Source organism: Micropterus dolomieu, linkage group LG17 (assembly GCF_021292245.1).
Source record: "Micropterus dolomieu isolate WLL.071019.BEF.003 ecotype Adirondacks linkage group LG17, ASM2129224v1, whole genome shotgun sequence".
Classification (NCBI taxonomy): domain Eukaryota; kingdom Metazoa; phylum Chordata; class Actinopteri; order Centrarchiformes; family Centrarchidae; genus Micropterus; species Micropterus dolomieu.
This window is the reverse complement of record NC_060166.1, coordinates 34,024,717-34,044,227: the sequence shown is the minus strand read 5'-3', so window position 1 is coordinate 34,044,227 and position 19,511 is coordinate 34,024,717. Positions and strand designations below refer to the sequence as shown.

At 40.4% G+C, this 19,511-nt stretch overlaps 1 protein-coding gene across 1 annotated transcript in view; it reads right to left on the bottom strand.

Moving 5' to 3' along the window:
- LOC123986109 (spectrin beta chain, non-erythrocytic 4-like) overlaps positions 1-19,511 on the bottom strand; it is a 71,034-nt gene that overhangs the window by 9,091 nt on the left and 42,432 nt on the right. The window contains exons 25-39 of the mRNA XM_046074200.1: positions 12,477-12,740; positions 8,806-9,030; positions 7,999-8,088; positions 7,412-7,690; positions 7,018-7,148; positions 6,264-6,468; positions 5,800-6,045; positions 5,055-5,189; positions 4,058-4,302; positions 2,997-3,135; positions 2,439-2,523; positions 2,085-2,281; positions 816-1,870; positions 439-507; positions 83-361 (exon numbers count right to left, since the gene is read on the bottom strand). Of these exons, the coding sequence (XP_045930156.1) occupies positions 83-361; positions 439-507; positions 816-1,870; positions 2,085-2,281; positions 2,439-2,523; positions 2,997-3,135; positions 4,058-4,302; positions 5,055-5,189; positions 5,800-6,045; positions 6,264-6,468; positions 7,018-7,148; positions 7,412-7,690; positions 7,999-8,088; positions 8,806-9,030; positions 12,477-12,740 (3,644 nt within the window). The remainder of the gene's footprint in view (positions 1-82; positions 362-438; positions 508-815; positions 1,871-2,084; positions 2,282-2,438; positions 2,524-2,996; positions 3,136-4,057; positions 4,303-5,054; positions 5,190-5,799; positions 6,046-6,263; positions 6,469-7,017; positions 7,149-7,411; positions 7,691-7,998; positions 8,089-8,805; positions 9,031-12,476; positions 12,741-19,511) is intronic.

Here is a 19,511-nt window from a genome sequence, read left to right as displayed (position 1 = left end):
ACACCAATGTCCATCCTCCTTCTCCCCAACTTCTATCATCTGCTCATCCACTGCTATGATCATTATGACCCTGAACACCCACCTATTGGTGCTCTTCTTCAGGCTCTCGATGTCCAGCTTGCGGAAAAGGAAGCCCTCATGGTGTGCGGTATGTGTTGGCGGCTGGGGGACTGCCGGGCTGCTCTGGGCCGGAGCAGACCTGGACCGCCGCGTCGTCTCTCCTGGCTCTTTGGGTCGTGGTCGGCGCCGTGGTTTGGGTCTGTCCCGAGCTCGAGGCCGGTCGGGACGGGAAGACTTTTCTGGTACCCCATTAGGCAGGCGGGGCACCTCACCACGGGCCTGAGGAGGGGTGATGGAGTCAGTAAGAATTTGGTTCAGGGTTTCAAAGTAATAATCTCTGTAAGTCTTGTATTTGGATGAAATGCACCACACACAAATCTCCAAACCTGTGCTGCTTCTCTTTCTTGCAGCTGCTCTACAATTTCTGCCATGGTGGACCTCTTTTCTCTGTAGAAAAAATTTTTTGGGTAGCATTTTAGGTCAAAATATCATCATCATCATGATTCATCATATATCATAATTGTTTCGCATTTCTTTCCTGGAAAATGATCATTATAGTGCTCAGCAGAAATATAAACTAAATTCCAACTCCCAAAAATGTATTAAAAATATTTAAGTAAACTTCCAGTGTGCTGTATAACCTGCTCCTGGTGTACACATATAAAAATGACACAATCACTACATTTTCTACATAACACACAAGACAAGACAGACAATACAACCTAAAAGGCACCTCAGTACACTCAAAGTCTCACCCTCCTCCTGAGCGTCTGTCTGAGTGCTCCTTTCCGGTGTCATGCTCACTGGATTCTTGTCTTTCTGCTCGGTGTCGGTCCCTCTCTCTCCGCCGGCCTTCGTGGCCCCCGTGGCCCCCGTGGCCCCCGTGGCTCCCATGGCCCTCCTGCTCGCTGGACGTTTGTCTCTCCAGCGTCCGTTTGTCCCGCCTCTCGGCATGTTCTCTCCACACCTCCTGAGGCAGCTCGTCCCTGCGTGCCTGGATCAGCTGCTCGCTGGACAGCTGCCGTTCTATCCTGTGGTCCCTGTGCAAAGTGTGGGTCTGGACCTGAGGCTCAGCCTGACCCAACGGGTCAGTCCTGGACCCCCGAGGCCCTCTGGTAGGCTCACTGTGCAGACGCTCCCGGCCCGGCTCCTGGAGCACCACCTCGGCCATCACAGCCACCTCCGCTCTCTCTGTCCCTATCTCTCCCATCATCATCTCCCTCCCCCTCTCCCTCGCTTTCTCCAGCCGGCTGGCCACGAGCAGCGGAGTCACTGCATCATCCAAGTGTTTGATTTTGGGTTGCCGTAGATACGGGGACGATTTCACCTCCAGGGTCCTAGCTGCCTGCGGTGGCTGGAGGTGACTCATTGCCTTTGTTGCTTGGTCTTTCGTGGCGCTGGCGCTCTCCCGCGCCTGGTTGGCTGAGACTAACATGGCAGCCGTGGCAACTGAGGCAATCGAGGCAGGTGCGGGCTGCCCCAGTCCAGCGGCCACACCCACTACCCCAGTGCGCCGTGCCTCCAGGGTGTGCCGGTAGCTGGAGCCGTTCATCACAGGGGTGTAGTTAGCAACTGTCGACCCCAGCCGACAAGCCACAGATGAAGGAGAGGGTGTAGGCGTGGCGGGTGAGGGTGAGGGAGGAGAGCTGGCTTCGTTCTGTTCATAGATGGTCTGTCTTGTGACGGGGGAGATAGGGAGGCGGGGGAGGATGGACGGACTGGGTAAGGCATCTTGGGGGTCCAGGAAGACTTTACGGCCCAGCAGAGGAGTCGGGGGTAGTTTGCTTTGCTCTGCTTTCAACTTTTCTACCTGCAGAAAGAAAACAGAATCCGCTTTCAAATCAAACTTTGAGACGAAGTCGCTTGGGGCTTGAATAATATTGAATATTGTATAGAAACATATTTCTAAATACTGAAAAGCTTTTAGCAGACAAGTTTATAAAACTTACAACTTAGAAAACTGTCTCTTAATGTGGCCAGATTGTGTATTTACATAATAATGATAATGGTGACGCTGATCTTACCGTGGTGAGTCGTCGCAGTGAACTGAATCGCTCTTCCCAGGTGGCAGCGGCTTTGCGGAAGGCTTCATGTCGACGAATCAGCTGCTCCACCTCGTCTACACTGCCACCCAGCTCCTTACTGTTGATGAACGGCTCCTGAGCGGTCAGCCAAGCTTCCGCTACTACCGCCTCCTGGGCAAACTGGTGAACCTCCAACACTAAGGGGAGAAGAAACAAAAACAATATTCAAAAGCAAATAAAAAAATCTTATTTTCTCCTCCTTGAACATTGTATGTGTATTTATACTTTATATGTGTATCTCTGTGTACATCTGTCTATATTTTTGAAAGATTGTTGGCCTGTGTGTGTACTTACATTGCTGTAGGAAATCCCAGTGCTTGTCCCACTTCTCAGAAAGCTCATGTTGCTTAGCAACCACCTTGTCCAGCTTCTCCTTGATCTGAGAATCAAAATCAAAATATCGGTGCTGTTCTTCTAGCTAAATCAGAATCATAGCGTGACTGTGGTCTGAGTCAGAATTTGTGCTAAAACTGTCTTTCTTAAAATGGAAACCCAAAAAGATGCCCTTATGTAAGCTTGCTAATTTGTTTGCTAAAAGTGAAAAACCTCTTCAGTTTCATACACAAAATCACTGCATGTGTAGTCGAAAATGCATATTTTGCTAGTTAATTTAGGTCCCCATACTCTTTTGAAAATCAGATTTGAGGACTTTTCCATGAATTGAAAGGTCTTGTGTTAATCCTGATTTGTTGGTTTTCGTCAGGATGTGAAGTCTTTGAAGCCAAGCCATTCCACTTATTGTTACAAGGCTTTATTTTAGATTTGTAGAGGCATTTTAGTGCAGCTGAATTTATATAATTATTATTGCTGCTATCACTGCTTCAGTTTCCTTATCAGATCTCCTGATCTCACCTCTTCAGCTGCTGGGTTTCTAGCAGCCAGCAGGGTTTTGCCCATCTCGATACACTCCAGGGTGCTCCGGCTGCGAGCCTCCACTTCACTCTTCAGACTTTGGTGATAATTCATCAGCACCTCTACTGAGGACACATCTCTGCGGGAACCACAGAGCACACAGACACTTTGCTCACCACTACACAAACACCAACATTTGTTTAGTTTTTAAAACGTGTGGATAGCACACTATACCTTATGGTCTCACCCCAACTATACCATATTAAAGTATTGTCTAGCTATCCGGGACTAAGCTAAATTAAACAAAAAGGTGAGTTTTTGGTTGTTGCCAGCCTCTTGTCCACAGTGGACATATAACGTGACCTGCTGTTGTGGAGTGCGACATTTGTGAGAAAGATTGTGCCAAAAGTCACAGTTTTTTTTTTTGTAGGATATATTGTTTTTTGTACTTGTAAGAGATGCTTATTTGTTTCTGAACCATTTTGTATTGACAAAACAAAATGCATAGGTGTGTTAGCGGTGTTTTGTATTTGCAAACCACACTGTATTAGTGAATCTTAGGACATTTGTAACACGTTTGTTTTGGCAGGAATTTAGCTCTATAGTGCTGTTCATGAGTTAAATATCACAAATACCTGTTCTGTTTAAGATCTATTTAGAACATAGAAGCAGTGTGTTATTTTTTGTAAATTTTAGATTTGAAAACAGAGATGAGCTGCTAAACTGTGGTATATATTGCTGTTGATGCTGTGAGCTGAGAGTTGGCTAATTATTGGCTCAGATCACAAATTACAAAGGGTTATCAAAATGCCAGTTATTCTTTGCTGGTATTCTTATGTACAATATTTAGGTCCTACTGTTTCTTCTTTCCTAGCACACATTTTCTTTACTCTGTAACTTACACTGGTAAAAAGGTCAAATCCTATTTGGTATAAAACACACAGTATGCTGTAACTAGAACGCCACTCTCTCTGGTCATTATAGTTTTACATACTTTTATACCACCTTGATTAAAAAAAGTTAACTCATATTCTGTGTTCCTGCTCCTGTGGTATTTATACCTGGGCTTCTCTCCTGTCCCTATCTGACAGATGATCGAGTCCATCCACATGATCTGATCTCGGACCATGCCAAAGAACCTCAGCTTGTCTGTCTCAGTGGTAATCTGTACTCGACACTCCTCGCAGGACGTCAGCAGCTCTTTCCAGTACTGCATCACTTCGTGCTCGCGGCATGCAATGGCTTCGGCCTTTTCGCCGGCGTACACCGTCCTCAGCTGGGCCGCACTCTCCTGCAGCTGACGCACCTGGCAGAGTGGGAGAACAGATATCAGGAAAATGAAAGCTGAACAAGGAACAAACACAAATTAAAAAATGGAATTGGAGAAATTGTTTGTTTTCCAGGTGACGCACAAAGAGCCCGTACTATATGGCCCTGACTAAACACAGCTGCTCTGACAGCTGTGTTTAGTCAGGGCCATATAGTACGGGCTCTGTCACTGGAGATGAGGCAGAGCAGCTGTGATTTTGCATTGTTCTTCAGTAAAATGTATCACTGTTTCTGTTCCCCAGGTGCATGACAGAGACTAGATGAAGCAAAATTAAATGCAGAGTAAGACGGTCGTTTTGCCAAGATTCAGACTTGACAAATAACTAAAAATAACAAATAAATAAGTTTTTACTATGAATATATATTCAATTAAACTTTTTTAAAATTGTTTCAATTTACAGTTTAAAAGAAAATAATGATAACAACCATACATGTAACAATAACCTTTAGAAGAAAATAAACAGAATAGAGTAAATATCAGTATACCAGGACAGACTTTATTACTGATTTTGGAGTGTATGAAGAGACATGAAAACAACAATATTAATCATTAATGCTATTTTACGGATTATAAATGATCACCTCCACCTCATGGCTGTAAGAATGTGAGCATAGCATTTACTGAACAAACATTTGCTGGGAAATTTCATGTGAAAAATGTGAGGCAAGTGACCACTGAAGCAAGTACTTATAAATACATGCTGTGTGTTCATGTGCATGTTGCTTTACTTGTGTGACCAGCAGCTGTATGTCCTGTTCAAAGCTGTGCAGGAGTCTCTGCAGGGTAGTGGTGTTGGCAGTGCTTCCCTGCCGAGCCCGAACCTCCGGCAGCCTTCGATGTTTGTCCTCAATCTGGGCCAAAACCTGAAAAAAAGAACATACATCACATAAGTATGAGACATCTGCATTTTAAAAGTGTGCTCTGTAGGTTAAGGAATGCTCAGAAGTCTTGGGTTTATAAAATATTTCTAAACCATAAAAATAAACTACAGAATACTTTTCATAACTACAGTGCTTTTACACTAACAGTTTCTTGTGATATTGCATCATAGAATTAGGGCAAATTCTCCATCCACTAAAAATACCTTCTGAATAACACTGAATGGTTTTCTTGCTTTGAAGGACGCTGGTGCATATTCAGCAGCTCATTTACATGTTCTTTTTTCAGGTTTTTGAGCTGTTCTCACCACAATGTTGGCCTTGGTTATAGTAAACTGTGGTGAACAGTGTCTTCATGCACCAGAAAACACTAAAACTTTAGATGCATGAAGACATTATATGTGGGCGAAATCAGTCTAAATCAATCTGCTTAAAAAATACACTGCAGTACTAATCTATAAAAACCAGAAAATAATGAATTGAACATCACTGAATGTTCTGTTTCACTGAATTTCCCCTCAAGAATCAATAAAACCTATAATTGCATAACACACTACATCATAGCTATGTATTGTCTTGTGTCTCAGCTGTGTACCTCTCTGCAGTCAGAGAAAAACTTGTGAAGCTGGTGTGAGGCGGCGAGCATCTGCGCCCGGGTCTCCATGAGCTCCAGCAGGTCGGCCCAGGCCTCATTCACCCCATCCTTCCACTCAGCGATGGTGGCGGCCTCTGAGTGACCATAGTCAATGAGCTCGTCCACCATCTGGTTGACCGCCGTCACTCTTTCCTGACCCACACTGCCCGTCTCTGATGCAAACTCTGTAAACTTCTCCTGCAGGACCTGGAGGTGTGACAGGAGTGGAGGTAAGACGGGAAAGGAAATATAAGAAGAATGGAAAAGAGGACAAATGATTTGACACCATCATGTCACTGTCCAATTAACAGTTGTAACTTGATGTAACAAGCAATCAAACGAGACCAGTGTTGTTTCTGATTTCAACACGTGACTAATAAAACATGTTTCTTAAACCACCGTACACCATCTGTCGACACACTTACAGTGACATGCTCAAAGTCTTGACCCAGTTCGGGCGAGCTGGCTACCACCTCCCTCTGAGCAATCCACTGCTCCAGCTCGTCCACCTCCCTGTTTAACTGGTAGAGCCAGTACTGCTGCTCCAGACGGCTTTTTCTCTCCTCCACCAGGTCCTTCAGAGACACGTACAGACGGTCGATCTGCGACTGACGCTTACTGATCTGCTCGCTGTGGGAAAGGGGGAAGATACTGTGTCAGGGCAAGTATAGAAATGGAGAGGTACTGCAGCAGTTATGAGCAGAAACTTTCTGTGGCTAGACTGCAAGATGTAAAGGAGAAAACAGTTATGCCTTGACACATTTTTTCATCATCGTCTTTCATTTTCAAAACTTGAAATTGGCATAAATGCACTTACAAGATGCAAATGGCAAGAGAAAAAACAAGATAAGCTGCTTGCAGTCATGAGAGCTAATTTTAATCCGTTCATTAAAAATATTGTCTTTGCCAGTCAAATAACTCCTGACCAATACATGCTACGTGCGAAAAAGCATACATTTTAAATCAACGACTGTGATACAGTTAAATCTTTAAACATTAAAACTTAAGAGTGTTAAAGACTACAATGTATTTTATATGGTTAACTTTTGCTGAACTCAAATACTTTCTATTGTGGTCATAATGCATAAAATTACAACCATTCTTGTTATTTATTTTGAGGTGACAGAAAATCTCAGTTAGACTGTGTGCGTGTCTGAGTTTGTGTGTTTACATGCTCACCAGTCTGGATGCCCCATCTCCAGCAGCTGTCGACACTGCTGTGACAGCAGGCCGATGGTCTCTGCGTAGTCCTCGATGGTCTGTTCCAGGACCAAGTGTTTTTTCAGCAGCTGCAGTGTGCTCGGCTCGTCCTGGTTGGAAGGAGGAAACGACACACACATGGAAATCAATAATACACACACAGCACAAATGTTTAATTCTGGCTCTATGTATAAGTCTGTGTAAAGACGAAAGAGTCACCTTATGATTAGCTATTAGTTATAATGTTAATATATAATGTTAGTCAAAATTATCATTTTAAGGGTAAATGATTCCCTGATGATAAACGCTACATGCAGTTATTCTGAAACAGATTTATTTGTTGTTTTTATTGAAATGCCACTCGCACACACACCTTCCCCTTCTCCTCATTCATCATGTGCAGCTCTTGCTCGCTCAGCCAGGCTTCCACCTCTGCCGTGTCAAAGTAGTACTGCTGGGCCTGGTACATGGCGTCCAGGACCAGCTGCCTCCTCTCGGTCTCGGCCCAGAGCAGAGCCCACAGCTGGGCCAGCTGGTCATGTCCCGCCCTGGCACAGTCGGCCTCTGGGCTACGTATGGAAGCGATGATTCCCGCCCTTTCCAGCACGTCCTCGATCCTGCTCCTGTGGCCTTGTAGCTCCCTCTGAAGTGTCTGGAGCAGAGGCAGTGGGCAATAACAAGAAATGGAAGGTGGCTGTTTAGATCTTTTCTATGCTATTTAAAGCAGTACAATGTTAATAAGATTCAAATAATTAATTATTGGATTACAGGAGTAAAATAAGTACAATACATTATAAGGTAGGTATGTATACAGGACAGGGAGATAAATTAGGGGTTTATACATCATGTTTATCTCTCTCCTATTATCTGTCCATCTTTCTATGACTTGACTTGAAATTAGGGTGGTGACAGAGGTTACAGCTGCGGTTAAAGTCACTATTTATTTTGAACTTTTCTTACCTGGTTCTTCTTCATGAGCTGCTGGACTGCCTGCAGACTGGAGCCGTGCTCCTGAGACATGGCCATCGGGAGGCGCTCCTGGATCCACAACTACAACCACGACAATATGAAACACAGCATTTGAAATATTAAACACAGCATTTGAATATATTTACTCACCTCAAGTTTCTGATGTGTGTGTGCATCTTTAATAGATTTAATAAAAACCTGTCAAGTCCCACATGACATATTTAGAACGAATGAATTCAAAATTAATCGTTTTGTTAACAATATACATGAAAGTGAAGTGAAAATATTAACAGAGAATTTGTAAATACTGAAATATCCAGCAAAATCTCATTAATAATGGAATCTAGTTTAGTTGTAGAGATATCTTAAAAACCTTTTAAAGATTTTGGACTACAACTGGGTTGAACAATAATTTCTCAAAACATTTAAGGTTTTCATTTTTCAAATACATTTGCAAAGTCTGCAAATAAAGACATGAAAACATGAGTGTCAATAATAAATTCATTAGGCGTCCAGGCTGTAACATGAAGACAGCCAGTTTACTGTGATTGAGTGTGTATGTGTACACTACTCATTAATCTGTTTGCCCAGTCACACTGTGGGGACTTATCTTCCTCTTGGGAACAAAATGCATGTCCCCGCAATGTAAATCATTACATTTTTGGATTGTTTTAAATATAAGGTAAGGGTAAGTGTTGGGGTAAGGTATGTAGTGTCTCCGGGAAATGAATGCAAGTTAATGAAATATCTTTTTAAGTATTAAGTATGTCAGTGTTGGCAGACAACCGTCAAACTCACAATCTCATCCTCCAGGTCTCGTCCGACTTGGTGAACTTCCTTGGCCGCCAGCAGGATGCGTCGTCTCTCCTTCAGCGGCTCAATCAGACGCACCATCCTGGCCTCCACGACGGCCTGACGCCCAGCAACCGTCTCTTTGATCTGCGTCTGCTGCGGGATGGAGGCCACCTGCACCTGGAGCTGCCCCACCTCCTTATACCACTCCTCCATCTGGCTCTCCATAGTCTGAGTGGGAGGTGGAGGAGGAGGAGGAGGATGGTGGAGGAGAGGGGGAGTAGAGTGGAAGTTTAATAAAATAGACGGAGGAAAAGAGGATGTGTTGATTAGGAGAAAGGGATGGATGTAGGAGGAAGAAAGAATTAATTGGGTGGAGGTATAAGAAACATGTTGTCATGGGAGACAAGACAAAGATGGGATGAGTGGGATGAGTGGGATGCGAGGAATGTGACAGAAATGCAAAAATGTGTAGTTTGTCGTTGTTTTGACTCTCAGGCGAGAGTGAATTCACACGTTAAATAATATTTTTATTGGTTTAATTTCTGACATAGATTTAAAATAACTTTTAATTTAAAGTTAGAAATCAGAAATAGCTAAAAAAGATAATCCTTTCAGATAAGAATATTATTGTATAGCAAAGACAATTATTATTGTACAATACAATTAACAGTATACAGTTTTAAAAAAATTGTAAGAAAAAACAGTGCAAAAACTGCAGCCACATCCTGTGGCCTATCCAAAAAGATGATCACAATAAGAATTCAGTTATAATTTGTTGTAATGCCTGAAATTAAAGCATTAGAGCAAATAATAACAATAAAATTAATAATAATACTTGCAATCTCTGTGTCAATGAAGTTTTAAGAATTTTCTAATCATTACTGAAATAGCTCCTTTCTTCAGTTAATCATTTAGTGGATAGACAAAAAAATTGGTGAAAATAACCCGAAAGAACAGCGAAAGAAGAACTGATAGATATGAAGTGTAGTGAAGTTTACTGTACCCCTTGCCAGGATGGATGCTGAGTAGTGGAGTTTGGTTTGGAGTTAGGATGATGTGGTAAAGCAGTGTAATGGCGGCCTGTTAAAGGAAGCTGTGAGCAGATTGCTGTGGGAGAGGAGAGTGACACATGTCGGGTGAAATGATGAAGTAATGAAAGGATGAATCTGTGTGTCAGCCCAGGTCACATCTGCCTGCTGTTTGCTCGTTTTTAAAGACTCTTCCAAACCATCGCTGTTGGAGGGCAAGTGAAGAGTTACATCCCAATATCAGATGTACAGAGAAAAGGACCTTTTTGCAGTATGTTTACAACCATGAAATTAAACCTAATGGATATGGATTTTTATGTTATTGGTCAGGTTAAGGGCATAATCAAGTCAAGTTGTTGTGTCACTGTACTGTACTTGTGTATGGCAAAATCACTGTCAGCATAGTTGTAGCCTCTATTGAAAGGTTGGTTGTTGCAATCAAAAAGAAAACGCTGCACTGAAAATTCAAAAGAAAATCAACTGAAACGGACAAATTGAGTTCTGCAGACATTAATCTGCCATTAGCATCATGAATGACAGAATTTTAATATTTCTCACTGCAGTTATTTATTAATTTTCAATGTAGTTTCTCATTGTTTGCTTTGACGATCAGGAGAGTTTAATGATTCTCCATGTGTTAGAAACGATCAAATGGCCAGACACGTGATGTAATAATAAAAAAGATTTTTACTGCTTGAGCCAACGCCTTTTGAAAAAAACCTTCATGCTCTACCTTCACTCCTGAAAAGACTTCCAGAATAAAGGCCTGGACCTGGAGGGTTGGGGATTGACGAGGGTAGTAACAGTTGGGGTCAATAGGAAGCTCTTAGGTAATGTTTTGATTTTATGTTGATGTTGGTAAATGGTAAATGGACAGCGCTTTTCAACGGCACAAAGCACTTTACAATGCCTCACATTCATCCACATTGCTCACAAACCGATGACAAAAATGTAAAATGTATTCCTGTTTTTTCCTGATTGAAACACTGTTCAGAGTGCATAGATGTTTTCAATGAATCTTGCAGAATAACGTACAAACCACCTGCTCAGAGTTTAGTATTTAATTAATATAGTACACTTATAGGAGGAGTATGCGATGTGTTTTTGTCAAATTCAGCGAATATCTCCTCACTTTCCGCTAAATGTCTATGTGTGCGCTGAAAGAAATTCCCGTGTTTGTAGGCTACTCAGCCCTGGCTCTGTAAATGGGAAACAAACAAAGTGGCCCGCACCCTACCCCACCACACTATTTCAGCCGTGCCCACCATGATTAGTTTGTCAGGTAACGTTAAATGACTTGCCCATGAATATTCAGTTTACTTTCTAGTTTGTCAGACTGTTGTGTTAGCTATAGTGGCAGGTAAGTTGTGAGTATCGCTTTTTGGAGCTAATGTGCTGGCTCATGGGCCGTCTTGTCTTTTCTGCACATTAGCTTCATGTTAGCTTCTCAGCAGCAATTGTAACGACAGCATGCTAACCCACAACTTAGCTAACGTTAGTAACTTTATTAGCTGTGTCATTGTTCACTCTGTATCATGGTATTTGTCATGTTGTTGGATATCTCCAGAATCGCATACACCACCTTTAAGACAATGCTAATATGTTCATAAACTGAATTAGCATGTCCTATAGTTAAATAACAAAACAACAACAAAAATAATTAGCTTATCAAAGAACACCAAAATCTGTTTAGTTGGCATCAGTATTCGAAAAATACTAATCAATAATTTCCAATCATCAGTATTTGTAAAATGATCTTGGGATGAAACTCTTATGAAAGCTCACCGGGTTGGCAGGAATGCTGATGGTTTATGATGTTTCAAATAACACAAATAAAAAACTGATGTTGGCGTGAAAGTAAAAGAGCCTGACTTTGCTGAAATGAGATGAAAAAATTAACAGAAAGCATTTCAGGCCTATCGTAGGAAATGTTGTTGTTAGTCATTTCCAAACATGATGTTTTGTTCAAATATTAATGAGATGAGGCCATCACTGTGTGGCGATAACAACGAGTCATTCTGAGACGGTTCAACATGTAGAGTAAAGAAGAGGAGAGCTACAGAATCAGGTCACCCTGTAGAGCATTTTCTCAATCTACCCTAGAAAATGTATAATTATAATAACTATACATGATGTTTTGAGCACTACAGAAGACCACAGACTGAGTGTGTGCCAGGGTAATGCTTCAGTAATTCATTAAAGGAAATAAAAACACCTGTTACCGCTTTAGCTGCTGGTTAGACTGATAAAAAGGCCTACAACCAAAAAACAGCTAGAGAAGTAGTGCCATTTAATTGACATGTCGAATCCTCCCCAAAATAGATACATGTTTAAAAAAAGAAGCAAGGGGGAAACTTCATTTGGTATCACTGTACGTTCAAATAGGAATGTTTATCTTGGAGAAAATATCTTTGTAATGACATCTGTAGCCTAGAGCTAACAAAATTATGGCATACATAACTGTTCTTATTCTAAACACGTATAAAAACTTCCATCCATCTTCATCTGCTTATCTGGGGTCGGGTCGCGGGGTATAAAAACTTGTAGTCCTATAATTCTTATCAAATAATGACTAGTTTTAGGTTTCTAGGTCTCTAGAATGAATGGATAGGTCAAAAAGTAGTCCTAACTACAGGTCCCACGTACCTGTAGTTTTTTCAGCTGCTTGTTGACAGTGGTGAGGTCCTGTGCCTGGTCCACATAAACCAGTTGACCCTCCAGCTGGCCCAGTCTCTGGTCCAGGCTTTCGTAGCTCTGCACCAGCAGGTCAGCCTTGTTGGCCTCAAAGAGCTGGCGGGCTTTAGCCTGGGTGGTGCTCTCCAGATCCTGCCAGCACTCCCTGATCTGCTCCAACTTCTTCCGAACCACCGGGCTGAGCTCTGGCTTCTCCTGGATCAGCTGCTGGCCCTCCTGGATGGACGGGAGGAAGGAGAAAGAGGGAGTGATGAGACAGAAGTGAGACTTTTCGTGTTTTAATAAGACGGGTTTTAATAACAGCGATAACGACATTTAGATCATGTATAATTTGTTAACAGTTGAACATGTAGAGCAGAGTCACAGGCATGTCCAAAAATAAGACTTCAGGTAAATACTGAAAACAAAAGACACTTGAGCTACTAAATGTCACACCATAAGCACCAGGCTATATTAAACACAACCTGTTATGAGAATATGGTCAATGAGTAAGATAACTAGCGCCTTAAACAGTGAAGCGATATAGGTCTCTACACAGCACCTGGGGAGTATTAACATAAAGTCAGACTCTTTAAGCATATCTTGGTTTCATTTAAATCCCTTTTCCGCATCACTATGCAGGTTTCTACCAAAAGATACTCCAAAATCCAAAATTATGTCTTTAATATACGTCTTTCTTCAGCTGTGGTGTCCGCAACTGTTTATATTCCAATGAGCAGACTTTACAATCAAAGACCAAAATATTACACAAACAACAAAAATAAATAAACAACAATGGAGGGTGTAACAGAGAGGGAACAACGACACCATCTGTTGCAAACACAGGGATGGAATCGATACCATTACCAGCTAATTATCAATTTCACTATCAATTAATGTAGTGATCATCACATTTAGAAGGTGTAACATTGAACATGTATTTACATGTAAAAAACGTTTTATAGTATTTTATAGTTTTAATAAACAGATCAGTTAAAGCTGGGGTAGGCAACATCGAAGAACTAGCAAGAGAATTTTTAAGTAAATAAGCAATTTTTCAAGAACAAATGTGTCTTCTCGAATGTGAATATTTCTTCTCTTATTCTTCTTAAATAATAAAGCCAATATTTTGGGCTTTTGGACTATTGATTCTAAAGACTGAAAGATTTATGGAGAAAATAGTTGGTAGATTCATCAATAATGAAAATAATCTTTCATTGCAGCCCTACTGAAATGTAATATCATAATCTCATATATATATATATATATAAGGAGGCATAAATCCAGAGTCTGGGTCCTTTTTCTCTGTTTCATCACATCAACAAATGACATTCAAAAACACTGAATCTTGTGTTGGGATAATTGTTCAGGCACTGTGGAACTGGGTTAGGAGGTGTGTGTGTGTGTGTGTGTGTGTGTGTGTGAGGGGATTAAACCTTGTCGTATTAAAATGCCTCATAAATTACCTCACACTCCCCTTCCCCCTTCTCTCACGCTCTGTCCTGTATTTTACATATTTCTGCCCCCTTTTTGTACCTCATCCTGTTCTGAGCACCATTTGAGACACACACACACACACACACACACACACACACACACACACACACACACACACCGCCATTCCTTATGGACACCTGCTCCTTCCTTTCTTCCTCCCCCACAGTGAAATCCTTCCCCCATCCAATTGAAATTCGTCTATTACAGCCCCTGTTTATATGTGTGTCTGTTAGAGGGAGAAAGAAGAGAGTTATAAGAGAAACAAACAAAGAAAAAGCATTTGATAAAAACAAACTAAGCAAAGACAAAAAAACTACCAAACATTCAAGTAATGTATCATTTTGGCTGCTAATAAAGTTAAATTTAAATTTTATAAGTAGCTGTTCTGCTGCTCTTTTTTTAAAATGTTTTGTTTCTATGTTTTCCATCTGTATTTAAATTTTCTTATACATTGTATTTTACTGTTGTATTGTATTACATTTTACTGTGAAGCACTTTGTGATTTTTACCTGTGAAGGTGCTATACAAATAATCTTTACTTACTTACTTACTACTCTGTGTGCGTGTACATAAGCACAGCGGTGCTTTGAACTAAATACTATTGTCGGCATGCTAATATGCTCATATTAAACAGTTAACGTTTGCAAATTACCACAAAACACAAAGTATGACTGAGGCTGATGGGAATGTCATTAGTTTTGCAGGTATGTGGTCATGACCTTATAATAGTGCTAAATGAAAAGTCAGAAGATCACAAAAGTAATTATGATTCATCCTCTGGGGACAATAAAAGCCTGTATAAAAAATGGCATGGAAATCTATTTAGTAGTTGTTGAGTTATTTCAGTCTGACTGAAAGTGCTGGTCGACCCAACGACCAACAGACTGATATCCATGGCATGGCTATTAAATATTGCTAGTAGATTTTAATAGAATATCGCTAATGTTAAAAGTATTATAAATTACTAGTTATCACAATAATGTAGTCTGCATAGAATTAGCTCCTAACATTCAAAATTTTTTTAGGGAAGTATACCAAATACACATTGTCAAATGGTGTTTCATAAACCTATAGAACTTGAAATTACAAGAGATTTTGAAACTTCAGGAACAATTAAGTTACTGGCCTGTTTGAGTGACCCATTATGTTTCCCAGCATTAGGTGCCTGGCAGGTGGTAATTTTAGACTCTGCCAAGGCATTTCACCAAGACAGTAAAATAAGTAAGTGACTCACCATCCACAGAGGACATAATCCCGCCTGACTCACTCAGGTTATGATAAAATCTACAGACACAGAACTTCCAAACCCCCGGACAGGCTGTGTGAAAATGGTTGAGGAATTCTCTGGTTGGTCTAGTCTCTGGCCATATAACAAAGTAATATTAAAAACATCATAGGTTTAAAGTCTTTGCCAAAACCATCACTTACCCTCCAGAGCTATATGGTGAATGTTAAGCCAGATATTACAAAATACAATGTTTTTTTTGACAAAACATATGTCATTTTTGAAAATACCAATGCCATAGCCCAGGAGTTTATTTGCTTCAATCACTGAACTCAACTTGGCATTATTTTGCAAAAAACTCTCGTTCAACAAAAATTGGAAACTATCAAATTGTTTATTTAAACCAGTAAGAATATTACTTGTGTAAAAATAAGGGTTATTGAATAACATATCAATAACATACTGTATCATTCAATTCATCCAGCACACAGAGACAGCGCTTCTAAGCCAACCAACCTCATGTACAGAGAGAGAGGGAGAGAGAGAAAGAGACCCATTTCAAAATACTGGTAGCCTACCTTAGAAAGTATGAAAGCTGAAGGTTACTATAGTTATTTCAGCCTTTATTTGCATTTAGAGTTTGCAAAAGATTTTAACAAATTAGTACATGTAAGAATAATCTGGTAGACCACATTATATAGAAAAGACCATACATGGAAAACACTATTTATGGTAATATGTTGTACAACATACTGTTACATTAAATTAAGGTTACTATCAAAAAAATACAAACACTAATGGCTTGAACTTCTGAATCGCCTGCATCCAAGAGAGCAAAAATCTTCTATGATATTTCGTTGCAGTAACAAATGACTGTGCATCTCTCAGGTATAAATGTGTTTATACGTTAACACACATAGAACATGGAGAGGAATTAAAAGCTGCACAGCAGGCTGCACTACACGACTCTTTGTCCTGTAACTTCCACTGTTACGTCAGCCTTCATTCTGGTGTAGCGTTTCCCTGCTGATGCTTGCCGTCCTCTGCTGTAAGTGGGAGAGCTGCGTGGGCTCGAGTAGCTTCACCCACAGGCTGAGAGCTGCTACTCACACATACTCAGTCTGCAGTTCAAAGAGGATCATGATGTTGCACTGCTCACACAAACAGTATCTTCAGAGATCCTACAGCAACCTGATCCAAAACAATGTGAAGGAAAATCCAGCACATAACAGCTGTATTTTCTTTTTAGTTTGACTCGAGATCAGTTCAGTCAGCCAGTGAAAACAGTAGTGTAATATCTTCTGTTGTCATTAGAATAATCATGGCATGAGCTTAGAGACAGGACTATTTACATTACAAACTGGGTGCAGGGAGTTTGAAAGACATTGGTGTTTATCAGGTAGGGTGGGTCTAATGAAAGATGCTATTGAGTTGCATTATGGGAATTGAAGGATCAAGTGTTTTTGGAGCTTGGCCCACGCCTGGGACTAAAAGCCATGGTATCTCTGCCTCTTCTGTATTGATTTTGAGCCACTCTTCTTTTAATCTGTCTCTTGCAAGTGGCCCAACTTTATAGAAGTGCAATTCAAAGTCACTGGGTGAATGTAACCATTTAAAATGGTAAGCGTGTTGCCTGTGAAGTGTGGTCAGTACTGTCTTTTTCTTTTTCTATTAAAACAATGTTTAAAGTTTCTTAAGATATTACTACACTTTACATGTCCATCTGGTGATGTAAGTAAATCTTTACTAAATAAACTTTTATTAAAATACCTTAAATTGTCTTTTGTCAAATACTATTTAAAGTTTCAGTAGATACGTTTTAGTGACATCTAGCGGTGAGGATTGTGAATTGCAACCTGTGGCTCACAGTGCATTCACATGGCCCCATGTCCCGAGTTATGAAGTCATTCTTCTGACTTCACTGTGTGTTCATGTGCTCTTTAGTCAAAATATGGAATCAACATGGATGCTCCTACTAAGATGTGTTGGATTTTCATTATCAGAGCATATAAACACCCAGACATCTAGTTCACTCTACATGGACAGCAAACTAACCGTTATAAGCATATTACAAATTACATGTTTGCAATATATATATATACACACACAATACTGATTTTGCAAGAATAAAAGTTCTGTATACTTCTTTATGTCCCATGTACACTTTATTTATCTTTTTGATTATTCCAACACCACATGAATGCACCATCATTCATTGCTCACCCCTCCCTTTCCAAGCACGCAGGAGAAGCTACAGTGGAACCTGTCCTGTTGAACCACTGTATGGTCTTGGCCACCGTGCTGCAGCTCAGTTTCAGGGTCTTGCCAATCTTCTTATAGCCTAGGCCATCTTTAGGTAGAGCAACAATTCTTTTGTCATATCCTCAGAGAGTTCTTTGCCATGAAGTGCCTTGTTGAACTTCCAGTGACCAGTATGCTGGAGTGTGAGAGCGATAACACCAAATTTAACACACCTGAGGCCCTGTAACACTAACGAGTCACATGACACCGGGGAGGGAAAATGGCTAATTGGGCCAAATTTGGACATTTTCACTCAGGGGTGTACTCACTTTTGTTGCCAGCGGTTTAGACATTAATGGCTGTGTGATGTGTAATTTTGAGGGGACAGCAAATTTACACTGTTTAACAAGCTATACACTCATTACTCAGTGAAAAGATATAATGAAATATTTTATAGATATTTTACTCAATTATGTGATAATAAAAAATGATTGTACTGATGTGATTGAATACTAAAAGAATATATGAACCCACACTAAATTGGCCAAGAACAAAATCAAACACAAGAAACAGGCAACGTGAAGAAGAAAAGGAGGAATAAGAGTCCTGAAGGACAGTGTGAGAGGACTCCTGACAGAAGACTGACGCTAACAGTAACAGATGGGTTGTCCTCATTCTGCTGTCTGGTCTGTATATTACAGCAGACATCTGCTCCTGAGCGTCACTGCTGACACTCTGCTGGTCTGTGTGTCTGTCACACTCAGGCTACTGCAGCTACCGCGTCAATATTTACTCCACTTGTCAAAAATCTGCTCGTACGACCAAACGGCAACAACAATGTTCCAGGTGATAGCAATCACTTTCTAAATGAATAATTGGTGACATTTTTCAGATTCAAACTCTATTCTGTTCATAGTGTATATCTCAGTGGTACATCTCTCTTTCATGAGGAAACACAGAAAGTGATGCATGCAATGGCAGCAGCAGGAGCCATTCATACTACAAATAATCAAGCAGCAGAAGGAATTTTATTAACTTCTTAAATAATATATTAAGATGATTAGTACAAAACATCACCACCTCCTGGAAATCATCCTCATGTTTTCTTATTATTAGTATGTATTATTTGTTATTTGTAGTGCTGGGCAACGATTAAAATTTTTAATTGCGATTAATCACATGATGTTCTTGCGATTAATCGCATTGTTATGTGCAAAATTTAATAATGAATTCTAAAGTAGTGTATTGCACACTTTTAATTTAAATGTACTGCTATATAGGCTTACACAAAAGTGCAAAAACATGTGGTTTGCAAACACTTTAAACAAATAAGGTGCTTTTTACTGGTAGTATTCCCTTTACACAGTAACAAAATATTTCTTGTAAATCTCAACTTAAACATTAATGTAATTAAATCAAATATTAAACCAAAGCTATTTGCCACTGACAGGGTGTTACCTTTTATCTAGCTTGTTAAAACAAGTTGTCATCAGAATCCAGTTATCTTGGGGGGGTTTTCTGAAAAGGTATCGGCAGAAACATTTTTCTTTTATCAGGGAGCAGCAGAAACAGTCTATGTTCAATCAGCAGCAAGTTTTCCTGTTAGAGTTGGGTGAAGGTGAAGTGGTCGAGCACGGCCAACTCGAAGTTGAATTGTCTTGAACTTTTTGTACGTGACGTGCAGCACAAATCAATTGGAAAAGAGACATCAACATCCCACCCCTCCTGTGACCCATGGATTGTATGTGTAGAGCCAGTGAGCAATGGACTTTCAAAATAATAATTAAATAATGCGTTAAAGTGCGATAAAGTAATTGGTGGCATTAATTAATTAATGTTAACATGCCCAGCCCTAGTAATTTGTAAATAATAGTTAGTCTAGGTCAGCAACTGGTGGCATGATGTCCACTTGTTAGCAAAAAATGCTAGAGGAAACAAATGGAAGTAAAACTAATGTTAACATAACTAGAGTAGGTTTACAGATACACACACACACAGTCATGTATCCATCAATTCAAAGGACTTTACATTGACCTTACCTTATT